At 46.3% G+C, this 12,430-nt stretch overlaps 1 protein-coding gene across 1 annotated transcript; it reads left to right on the forward strand.

Annotated features, from left to right (window-relative positions):
- The first annotated feature begins 7,112 nt into the window (after nt 1-7,112).
- LOC123169087 (uncharacterized) lies at nt 7,113-8,276 on the forward strand. Its single transcript, XM_044586932.1, has 2 exons — nt 7,113-7,302; nt 7,468-8,276. The coding sequence occupies exons 1-2, from the start codon at nt 7,141-7,143 to the stop codon at nt 8,065-8,067; spliced, it is 762 nt and encodes a 253-aa protein (XP_044442867.1). The 5' UTR covers nt 7,113-7,140; the 3' UTR covers nt 8,068-8,276.
- The last annotated feature ends 4,154 nt before the right edge of the window (nt 8,277-12,430 follow it).

A 12,430-nucleotide genomic window follows, 5' to 3' on the forward strand; every position in this document is an offset into this window, starting at 1 on the left:
GAGAAATCATAATCCTTATCGGAAATACAGATAGGTGAAGTAGCAAAAGCAGGGTCATATTTCATTCTAGCATTCAAAGATTTTTCTTTCAGCTTAGCTAATAATTTCTTAAGATCATATCTATCATTGCAAGCAAGAAAGTCTCTAGCAGTTTCTTCATCCATAACATAACCCTCAGGCACAATAGGAAATTCATATCTAGGGGGAGAATCTTCATCATCACTTTCATCAATATTATCAGTTTCAAGAATTTCATTCTCTCTAGCCCTAGCAAGTTGTTCATCCAGAAATTCACCTAATGGCACAGTAGTATCAAGCATAGAAGTAGTTTCATCATAAGTATCATGTATAGTAGAAGTGGCATCATCAATAACATGCGACATATTAGAATTAATAGCAGAAGCAGGTTTAGGTGTCGCAAGTTTACTCAAAACAGAAGGTGAATCAAGTGCAGAGCTAGATGGCAGTTCCTTACCTCCCCTCGTAGTTGAGGGATAAATCTTGGTTTTTTCGTCTTTCAAGTTCCTCATAGTGATCAGCAGATATAAATCCCAAGTGACTCAAAGAATAGAGCTATGCTCCCCGGCAACAGCGCCAGAAAATAGTCTTGATAACCCACAAGTATAGGGGATCGCAACAGTTTTCGAGGGTAGAGTATTCAACCCAAATTTATTGATTCGACACAAGGGGAGCCAAAGAATATTCTCAAGTATTAGCAGTTGAGTTGTCAATTCAACCACACCTGGAAAACTTAATATCTGTAGCAAAGTATTTAGTAGCAAAGTAATATGGAAGTAATGGTAACGGTGGCAAAAGTAATAGTAGCAGTTTTGCAGTAATTGTAACAGTGGCAACGGTAAAGTAACTAAGCAAAGATCAATATGTGAAAAGCTCGTAGGCATTGGATCAGTGATGGATAATTATGTCGGATGTGATTCCTCATGCAACAGTTATAACATAGGGTGACACAGAACTAGCTCCAGTTCATCAATATAATGTAGGCATGTATTCCGAATATAGTCATACATGCTTATGGAAAAGAACTTGCATGACATCTTTCGTCCTACCCTCCCGTGGCAGCGGGGTCCTATTGGAAACTAAGGGATATTAAGGCCTCCTTTTAATAGAGTATCGGACCAAAGCATTAACACTTAGTGAATACATGAATTCCTCAAACTACGGTCATCACCGGGAGTGGTCCAGATTATTGTCACTTCGGGGTTACCGGATCATAACACATAGTAGGTGACTATTGACTTGCAAGATAGGATCAAGAACTCACATATATTCATGAAAACATAATAGGTTCAGATCTGAAATCATGGCACTCGAGCCCTAGTGACAAGCATTAAGAATAGCAAAGTCATAGCAACATCAATCTCAGAACATAATGGATACTAGGGATCAAACCCTAACAAAACTAACTCGATTACACGGTAAATCTCATCCAACCCATCACCGTCCAGCAAGCCTACGATGGAATTAATCACGCACGATGGTGAGCATCATGAAATTGGTGATGGAGGAAGGTTGATGATGACGACAGCGACGGATTCCCCTCTCCGGAGCCCCGAACGAACTCTAGATCAGCCCTCCCGAGAGAGATTAGGGCTTGGCGGCGGCTCCGTATCGTAAAACGCGATGAATCCTTCTCTCTAATTTTTTTCTCCCCAAACGTGAATATATAGAGTTGGAGTTGAGGTCGGTGGAGCTCCAGGGAGCCCACGAGACAGGGGGCGCGCCCAGGGGGTAGGCGCCTACCCCCTGGGCGCGCCCCCCACCCTCATGGACAGGGTGTGGGCCCCCTGGTCTTGATTCTTTTGCCAGTATTTTTTATATATTCCAAAAATATTCTCCGTGAAGTTTCAGGTCATTCCGAGAACTTTTATTTCTGCACAAAAATAATACCATGGTAATTATGCTGAAAACAGCGTCAGTCCGGGTTAGTTCGATACAAATCATGCAAGTTAGAGTCCAAAACAAGGGCAAAAGTGTTTGGAAAAGTAGATACGATGGAGATGTATCAGGAAGCAGCATCTACATTATGACATAGAGATTTGCAAAGTACACACGGATCTGAGTGTTGCAGCCCCGTTGACTAAAACCTATCTCATAAGCAAAACATGATCAAACCCCAGAACTCATTGGGTGTTACTCACATGACGATGTGAACTAGATTATTGACTCTAGTGCAAGTGGGAGACTGTTGTAAATATGCCCTAGAGGCGATAATAAAACGGTTATTATCATATTTCTTGTTCTTGATAAATGTTTATTATTCATGCTATAATTGTATTGACCGGAAACTTAAATACATGTGTGAATACATAAACTACATTGTGTCCTTAGTAAGCCTCTACTAGACTAGCTCGTTGATCAAAGATGGTTATGGTTTCCTAACCATAGACATGAGTTGTCATTTAATAATGGGATCACATCATTAGGAGAATGATGTGATGGACAGACCCAACCGTAAGCTTAGCATCAGATCCTTTAGTTATTTGCTATAGCTTTCTTCATGTCAAGTATCTGTTCCTTCGACCATGAGATCATGCCACTCCTGGATACTGGAGGAATGCCTTGTGTGCTATCAAACGTCACTTCATAACTGGGTGATCATGAAGGTGCTCTATAGGTATCTCCGAAGGTGTCTGTTGGGTTGCATGGATCAAGACTGGGATTTGTCGCTCCGTGTGACAGAGAGATATCTCTGGGCCCTCTCAGTAATACAACATCATAAGAAGCTGCATGTGACTAATGAGTTTAATCATGGGATCTTGTATTATGGAACGAGTAAAGAGACTTGTCGGAACAAGATTGAACTAGGTATGGAGATATCGACGATATTATCTCGGGAAAGTAACATATCGCTGGACAAAGAGAATTGCATATGGGATTGACTGAATCCTTGACATCATGGTTCAACCGATAAAGATCTTCATGGAATATGTAGGAATCAATATGGGCATCTAGGTCCCGCTATTGGTTATTGACCGGAGAGGAGTCTCGATCATGTCTACATGATTCTCGAACCCATAGGGTCCACGCTTAACGTTCGGTAGCGCTAGGGTAGTATTGAGATATTAATAGTGGAAAGACCGAACGTTACTCGGAGTCCCGGATGGGATCTGAGACATCATGAGGAGCTTCGAAATAGTCTGGAGGTAAAGATTAATATATGGAAAGTTGTTATCGAGGTTCCGGAAAAAGTTCAAGTTTTTTCGGTATTATACCGGGAAGGTTCTAGAAGTTTCTGGAGTGGGGCCCACCTGCATGGGGGACCCACGTGAACATGGGTAGTGGGGAAAGTCCCGACAACGCTGGTCTAGGCGCACCAAGATCCTCCCTTAAAAAGGAATAGTATCATATCCCAAAGGGATAAGATCAGGATCTGCAAAAAGGAGGGATGGCGATCGGTGGGGAAGGAAAGGAGGGATTTCCTTCCACCCCCTTTGACCAACGACCCTAGGGCCTTGGAGGGCAAGTCACCAGCCCCCTCCACGCCTATATAAAGGCGGGGAGGCGTTGGGGGCAGCCCCCCTTCGACCCTTGCCCGTTACCTCTCCCACGTTTCACCGGTACGCGCTTGGCGAAGCCCTGCCGGAGTATCGCTGCCACCACCACCACCACGCCGCCGTGTTGGTCCCGATCTCATCTACCTCCTCTCCCTCGCTTGCTGGATCAAGAAGGAGAGGACGCCGCCGAGCCGCACGTGTGCTAAACTCGAGGTGTCGTCCGTTCGGCACTAGATCAGATTGGATCACGATAGGATCGTGAAGAGTATGACTACATCAACCACGTTATGACGCTAACGCTTTTGGTCTACAATGGTATGTAGACACACCCCCTCTCGTAGTTATACATCTCCTAGATTGGATCTTGGGTGTTTCGTTTTTTTGATTTTCATGCAACATTACCCATCATATCTCTCATACTTTGAACATTGTGGATGGATTGTTATGTATTCATGAGAAGTTTTATGATAATTCCTTGATGTTATAATAATGATCATGATGCTACCATGCCCGTATTTTGTTTTTCTCGATGCCTCTCTTCATAAACATGTGGTCATGATTATCGAGTTCGGTATTTGCTTGAGGACAAGCGAGGTCTAAGCTTGGGGGAGTTGATACGTCCATTTTGCATCATGTTTTCCTACTGTTTTTTATAGTGTTTTTTATCATTATTTCACTTCATGAAGAAACTCTAATGCCTTTTCTCTCTTAATTTGCAAGTTTCACATGAAGAGGGAGATGTCGGCAGCTGGAGTTCTGGACTTGAAAAGGCTACAACAGAGATAGATATTCTCCAAAGCTCCAAATGATCGAAAAATATACGAATAATTATTTTGGAACTAATAAATAATATTGGAAGAACAAGACTTTCGTGACGAAGTACCATCGTCTTGAGGCGGAACCTTGGCAGGAGCACTTTTGCTCTCCGTCGGAGTGATTCCGCTGGGGATACTTCCCTTCGGGTGGGGGAAATCGAAGCCAACGACATCACCGACGTTCCTCTCATCATGGGAGGACCAATTTTTGTCAACATCTTCGCTAGCACCATCTCATCTCAAACCCTAGTTCATCTCTTGTATTCAATCTTTGCTCCAAAACCTCAGATGGTACGTGTAGATTGCTAGTACTGTTGATTATATCTTGTAGTTGATGCTAGTTGGTTTATTCATGTTCAAGATCAGAGGTGTATTCAATATGCTTGAGTACATGGGAGAAGTATTGTTATAAGTAATCATGTGAAGTTGGTATTCATTTGATATTTTGATGATATGTATGTTGTCTTCCTTTAGTGGTGTCATGTGAACGTCAACTACGTGACACTTCGCCATACTTGGGCCTAAGGGAAGTCATTGGGGAGTAATAAGTAGATGATGGGTTGCGAGAGTGACAGAAGCTTAAACCCGTTTATGTGTTATTCCGCAAGGGGCTGATTTGGATCCATATACTTCATGTTATGATTAGATTTATCTTAATTCTTCTTTCGTACTTGCGGATGCTTGTGAGAGGGGTAATCATAAGAGGGTTGTTTGTTCAAGTAAGAACAACACCGTAGCACCGGTCCACCTGCATATCAAATTATCAAAGTAGCAAACATGAATCAACTAAACATGATGAACGTGACTAGACGAGAATTCCCATGTGTCCCCGAGAATGTTTTGCTTATTATAGGAAAATGTTCCGGCTTGTCCTTTGCTATAAAGAGGATTGGGCCACCTTGCTACACTTTGTTACTATTGCTACTTGCTACTTGTTACGAATCACCTCGCTACAAAACTATATATTACCGCTACTTTCAGTACTTGCAGAGAACACATTGCTGAAACCCACTTGTCATTTCCTTCTGCTCCTTGTTGGGTTCGACACTCTTACTTATCGAAAGGACTACGATTGATCCCCTATACTTGTGGGTCATCAGGGCGTCATCTCGGCTGCTGAGGGTGCTCCTCCTCTGCGGTGCTGCAGCACTTGACGAATCCACGGCGAGGTGCAGCGACTGGCAGGAGGTGGCCATGGTGGGCCGACATCGGGTGTGTCCATGGGCGCCAACATGCTCGGTAACCCAGTGCGGGCACACAAGGGATTGGCAGGCACAGATCTGCCGTGTGGAGGTCGCGCAGTGGCGTCGGGAGGTGTTGCAACTCTGGAGCAGCCTTATGGTGATGGAGCAGGAAGGCATATTTGTCTGTCGGATCTGCTGTCTTCGTCCTTAGGTGGGCTCGCGTGATGCGTGTGCCCGTATGGAGCATGGTTGTGGCTGGGAACTGAGGTGTTTCTTGGCCTTGGGTTGACATCTCCGGTCCCTTGTCGGTATGGTGCTTGGCAAGGTTTGGTGGTTCGTATTGCATTCGCTGGCCCAGCTTTGACAACTAGTGCTAGTAGGTGGCTGCCACCGGCCTCTACAAGGTGCAGTTGGCTACTTGGCTTCTTTGACTGTGAGCTGGCTCGGTGGTGGTGCTTGGTGGACTTGCCGACGACGGTGCGGGTTGTGTCTTTGGGAGCTTGGGTGAAGACACTGTCTCTTCCTTTGGCCTGTGGCCGGTGATGGCGACGACAGCAGACGTCGTAGACCTTATTGGAGGCATCATCATATTGTTGCCACACTCCTCCTGCATGGATCCGACTCTGCGGAGAACCTAGATCATTTGCGATCGGACGATGGCGGCGCCTTGGCATCATTTCCCCTCTTGAGCGCTTAGTCCTTGGAGCTTGCCATCGGCAAGAGGGACCAATGGATGGAGTTGGTGTTGGTGTCGACACTTCTATGGCAATGATGATGTGGGAGGGGGTTTTGGTTGAGGTAGTCATCCCTGGTGTGTCTGCAGGATTGCATCAGCTGGTTTGTTGTTGTGAAAGTCGAAACTGCGGTGGCGGGGTCCCAGTGGGGTACGATGACGCGCAGGAAGTGGCTCGTTCGTTGATCTTCTAGGGCGTCAACGGTGCCTAATTCTCCGTTGTAGTACTCCATCAGAGTCGTAACAACGTTTTCTGGTCGCAAGTGGTTGAGTGGCATGGAACGTCGTACAACTCCATATGGTCTCTACAGTGTGGGTTGAGTCGACGATTGCTTATGGCGAATTCAAAGTCGTTTGCTCAGGATTTAGGTATGATGATGACACGTGTGTGCTGTCTCGGCGAAGGCCTCTTTGAAGTGGCATGCGAAGTATCTTGTACTCCCTCCGTTCGGAATTACTTGTCTCGGAAATGGATGTATCTAGAACTAAAATACGTCTAGATACATCTATTTCCGCGATAAGTAATTCCGAACGGAGGGAGTATGTGTTGCTCGGCGACTGTGATAGTTTTGGTCTGGTTTTTTATAATTATTTGGGCAATCTAGCTTTTGCTCGGCCATTTTGAAGAAAGAAAATGTGACGCAACACCTTGAGCAAGCGCTTGCTCCTTTTTTTTTTCTCTCTGACTTTTCGTTTTCTAAATCAGTTTTACTTTTTTTTGTTTTACTGAAAAACGCAAAATTCATTTATTTTTATTTATGAAAACGGTAAATATGAAAAGCCCAAAAGGGACTAAAGTTGGGATTTAGAGTTGTGTGTGGCCCATTTGGCTCCTCACTGCGTCGTCATTTTCTTCCTTGGGAGGAACAGGGGAGAGGGAGAGGGGGAGAGAGATGGGGAAGGAGGCGCTGGACTACGTGCTGGTGCCTCTGGGGCTGGTGCTGATGCTGGGATACCACGGGTGGCTTCTCCTCCGTATCCAGCGTCGCCCGGCGACCACCGTCATCGGTGTCAACGCCATCAACCGCCGCATCTGGGTCCGCCACATCATGGAGGTCCGTCCGCCGTTAAGCATGCACCCACCCATTTCCTGCGATCGATCCATCATCGCGTTCATCCTCTACTCGCAGAGCCATTGTTTCTCCGGAGTTTTCTTTCACCGATTCACCTTCGAAATTTCGGTTTTTATTCAACTGATCAAGATCGATGGGTGCATGCAGGAGCCGTCCGGGAAGCACGCGGTGCTGGCGGTGCAGACGATCCGGAACAACATCATGGCGTCGACGCTGCTGGCGTCCACGGCCATCACACTCAGCTCGCTCATCGCCGTGCTCATGTCCGGCGGCGGCGGGGGAGGGCCAGGAGCTGGCGGCGGGGGCCTCCTCCCGGACGCGCCGCTGGTGGTGGGCGCCACGGGGGAGGCGGCTCTGTCGGCCAAGTTCTTCGCCATCCTCGTCTGCTTCCTGGTGGCCTTCCTCCTCAACGTGCAGTCGATCCGGTACTACAGCCACACCAGCACCCTGGTGAACGTCCCGATCCGAGCACACCGCCTCCGCCGCCCGGGCCTTGCCGTGGACTACGTCACCGGCACGCTCAATCGCGGCAGCTACTTCTGGTCGCTTGGCGTCCGGGCATTCTACTTCTCCTGCCCGGTCTTCCTCTGGCTCTTCGGGCCCATCCCCATGTTCGCCGCCTGCGTCGTCATGGTCTGCGTGCTCTATTTCCTCGACGTGTGCGAGGACTGGGAGGAAGAAGAGGGCGTGAGTGGTGGTGATGAGACGTCGGAACGAGGGAAGGATGTAGGAGACACGCAAGTTTAGGTAGGTGGCTAGCTGGAAATGCAAACTGAAGAAATTAATGGGCAGTCAGGTAAACTGGTTATAGATGGCTAGTGTCCTTTATAAATTACTCCCTCCGTCTCATAATGTAAACGTCTAGCATTATGGGACAGAGAGAGTATAAGATAACTAATGATAATTTGATGAGTTCGAATTGTCACTTAAGAAATTAAAAAATTTGGCGTCTGATTATTAAGCATGGCAAAACTGATGTCCAGGATTATGTTATTGCGAGCAGGATTTTCTTCAGCAACCATACAAAGATTTGTCATGCTTGCTGAAGAAAACTTTCGTGCTCGCAACAACATAATTTGCCATCCCGGACGTCAAATTTGTCATGTTTTAAAAATCTGACTTTGGCGTAAATGCACATCATTCGCTTCTTCTTCCTCCTCCGTCCACGCCCGTCGACACAATGACGACGACCAGCAGCGCGCTGTGGAAGCGGCTCTCGTCGGCGCAGAAGCACGAGATGGCAGACCCGGTGTGCGCGACACATGTTCAACGAGCTTGAAGGACGACGACCGCACGATGGAGGAGGCGCCCGACGGCAAGGCCGAGCCCTCACCCGCTCCAGTTTCTAGCTTCACCATGGCGCAAGCCCAGGCGCACTATGAGGCCGTCATGGCGGAGGAGAAGCAGCCGACGTGGCTTGCGCCACCGATGTCCGAGTTCCAGACGCTGCAGGAGGAGTACTGGTACAACCTCCTACTCCTTGAGTATGTCGCCGCATCCATGGTCACAGAGAATCCGGGCTTCCTGTATGAGCAACGAGCGTTGTGCCAGTCCATGCACAACGCCCGTGACATCCGCTGAGAGCGATGGTGTATGCACGTTCTGTTGGCGGACACCAAAGCCATGTTCGGGGGGATTGATGCGGAGGCGGACGTAGAGGCGGAGCAGATGATCGCGGACAGGAACGCCTACGTCGACAACTTCATGTCTGTCGTGACCGGCTGCAACAACCTCAGGGCTGGCCCATCAACCTAGATCTTGGAGCTCACCTTGACCGACGACGTCTTGGCGGTGGACTATGAAAGGAAGGATAGAGCATGAGAGACAGAGATGTTTGTGTGCCAGGTGGGCACATCTGTGTCCCATGTCTTACTCTTCCACAACAGCGACCCACAACTTAACTTTCCGGAGCTCAAGACCGGCAAAGATGCTGGACATGGGGAACAATAAGGACTTAGGACACGGACACCGGCGAAGAAGACTAGGTTTATTTTTGCTAAGTTATAAAATGCCTTGCCAGTTTCTGTTTAATGAAATATGTTGAAAAAGCCATGAATTTGGTTTGGTTTGCATGAAAATCATCCAGTTTATTTAAATTTTGTTTGAGATGTGTCCAGATATTTAAGGTACACAGTTGGATGGCCGTGTCATTTATCCATGTCTACCGACGGATATGATTTGAAGATGCCCTAACTTCTCGAAGTTGCAAATGTGTACGGCCAGAATGTGAATATCTTGTACTCCCTCTATTTTTGTATACAGGCCATTCGTCTTTTGTGTCAATCTTTGACTTATAATTTTGATCAATAAATATGAATTATATGTCATCAAAAATTTATCATTGGGAAATTCTTCGAAACATGAATTTAATGAAATACTCCCTCTGTTCGAAAATAAGTGTCCATTTTAGTTGCCACACTTATTTTCCATCGGAGGAAGTTCTTTTTATGGCATACAACTCACTTTTTTATTGATAAAATATTAAGATCGGTGTTATATAATACTTCCTTTCCTCCATTCTAAAATAACTATCTCAGGCTTAGTATTTGGGACGGAGGGAGTATTAGATAAAAACTAGATGAATACCCCGCGCGTTGCGGCGGGACATCTAGTAGGCTTCTAAATGCTTAATGGATTGGTCTCAACAACCATTGAATGGTTGTTTTATTTTTTACTAATGGGCCACTGATCTCCTTTTGGTTGTTTGCAAGAAGTCGGCATGCAGTTAAGTACATGCTAAATAGGATAGAGGATTTGCAATTAGTATTTTGAATATTAGTCATACTTCCATATAGCATTTAACACTGGTTCTCATATACAAAAATACGAAAAATGATTTGATGAAGATGAGTATTTGTCAAAGGCAGATGTATTTTTGGGACTCAAAGGCAGATGTTGGTTAGGTGATTTAGTTTTGCAAGTTGAAGATTGAAGTAACACAGAGATGGAGTTTGTTCAACAAATAGTGCAGAACTGCAGATACAGCAAGCAAATGAAGTTAGTTTTCAGCAGCAGGTCAACTCCTTAATATTGCTTCAAAAAGTATTATTGCAAGTAGGCACTGACATAAGCCAAACGAAGCTACTAATTCTAGATTGTGAGTTTTGAGTAAAAATATATATATTATTATGGAACCTTATTCACGACAATCACTCCATTGACGGCGACAGCCTATAGAGATTTATTTCAGCCTCTGCTTTATGATGAATAAAAAATTTAAAATAGATCGACGCCTTAGGAAAGACAAATAAAATAAACTTCAATGGGACCGGCAAAATTCACAGAATTGTTCACACCTTGTTAAACCGAGCTCCGCTGCAATTCACAGAATAGTGGATATACTGATTCCCACTTTGGTTGAATGCTTGAGAAAATTTGGAGACCAGATTGGAGGTGACAGGACTGACAAACATGCTAGCGTTACTCTTCGGCAATATGGACTACAAAGACGCGCGGGTAGACAGCTTTTGTCACCTTGATCGGGTTGCCTGCATGTGCCCAGTGCCAGTGGTAAGGAGCAGGAAGCAGTAGGAAGATGCCACCTATAGCTCCTGCAATGGTATCTATATATAAACGATAGGGAGTTAAAATGCATCCATATGAAATGTAAAGGAAATTACCAACTTGCAAATTCTTGAGTTAGGCTATGCACACCGTATGGAGTAATTAAGTTGGAGCCTAGTTGAACAATACAAATATATAATCTGCAAGAAAACATAATCAAAATGGACTAAACAGTAAGCATTACAGATTCTATAATTTTCTCAACAAAGTATGTTGAAAGATGCGACGTGCCAATAAAATTAGTTAAATAGAATATGCAAGCAAACAACAAACTATGGACTTCAAATTTTGGCATCAGGTCACTATAAGCCTACAAAGTAGAAGGTACCTGTGATTTTCTTCTGGTTTTGCATTGATCTGAACTGCAGCACCAGAGTCCTAGGAGCAGCTACACGGGATGGACCCACCGTAATTTTCAGCGCCTTTCAGCAGCATAAACTGAGAGATGAACATGTCTGTGTCCACGACCCCGCCGTCCGCAGCATCCAACGACGCCGCAAGCCAAGATATACGGTCCCTATCGGGCGGACGACAAAGCCCCCGACTACTGTTGTGCATGTTCTCGGCAGAGTGCTCGTGTCTCTGGGCGTGAACTGGCACCGTGTGTTGTCTCAGAACTGCACCCACATGTCAACAAACACCCTGTGTCAAGTGCAGCCGCAACACGCGTCGGGGTTGGAAGTCAAGTTGACCATAGGTAGATGGCCATGTCCCGAGCGTCGGACGGCATGGTCAGGTTCTATCTGAGCGCATCTCCGCCGAGGCTGAGCAGCACCTTGACGTGATTGGCTGGTGTCTCGTACTCTCGTGTCACCGTGAGTACGCGTTCTCCGCCGAGGCTGAGCAGCACCTTGACGTGATTGGCTGGAGTCTCGTAGTCTCCGCACCTGACGGGACTCCGAGGCTGAGTGAGGAACTGAGGATGACACGAGCCGCCACTGATCCCAAACCTCGTGCCACCGTGAGCGCAGCACGCCGGTGTGGATAGCTGACTTGCGGCAACAGGCTCAGGATCTGCATCTGCGGCATGTTGGGGAGCTCCGAGATGCAGACCTCACATCGCCTGCACACGCGCGGCACGGTGCCATTCTCTCTTTGTTCTGCCTCTCCGTATTGGATTCAAGGTGGATGATGATACGACCTGAAGGCGCTGGCCAAGTTCAGATTAAAGGTTTCGAGATGCCACAATTTGGTAAATAAAGGTGGGTCATGTCTATTTGGATGCCTTCGTTGGTTCCGGAAACTGAGTCGATGCGACGGAGGATCTTTAATCCCAACTAAGCGTTCGGCTGGAAGATCAAGAGTCAAAGGACGCGAGGTGCAACGTTTGGGACAAAGTTTTCCCGATGCAAAAAAAAAATGACATCAGCAGATGATGTGGCTTGACCACAGCTAGTCAACCAGTGGTGGGTTCACCCTGTAAGCCTATAAAGAAAAGATGATGTGGCTGGGCTGCTGACGTGGATAGCTTGCATGTTTAGAGAAATAGGATAGCGGGGTGAACTATAGATATAGATATGTCTCTAAATTAAAAGACCGTGGAAAA

The sequence above is a fragment of the Triticum aestivum genome, chromosome 7D, assembly GCF_018294505.1.
Source record: "Triticum aestivum cultivar Chinese Spring chromosome 7D, IWGSC CS RefSeq v2.1, whole genome shotgun sequence".
In the NCBI taxonomy this organism is placed as follows: Eukaryota; Viridiplantae; Streptophyta; class Magnoliopsida; order Poales; family Poaceae; genus Triticum; species Triticum aestivum.

Bases quoted from the DNA above. Each gene is read 5' to 3' on its own strand.
- LOC123169087 (XM_044586932.1), top strand. From the start codon at position 7,141: ATGGGGAAGGAGGCGCTGGACTACGTGCTGGTGCCTCTGGGGCTGGTG. The intron at 7,303-7,467 runs GTCCGTCCGCCG...GGGTGCATGCAG, and splicing joins GGGTCCGCCACATCATGGAG to GAGCCGTCCGGGAAGCACGC.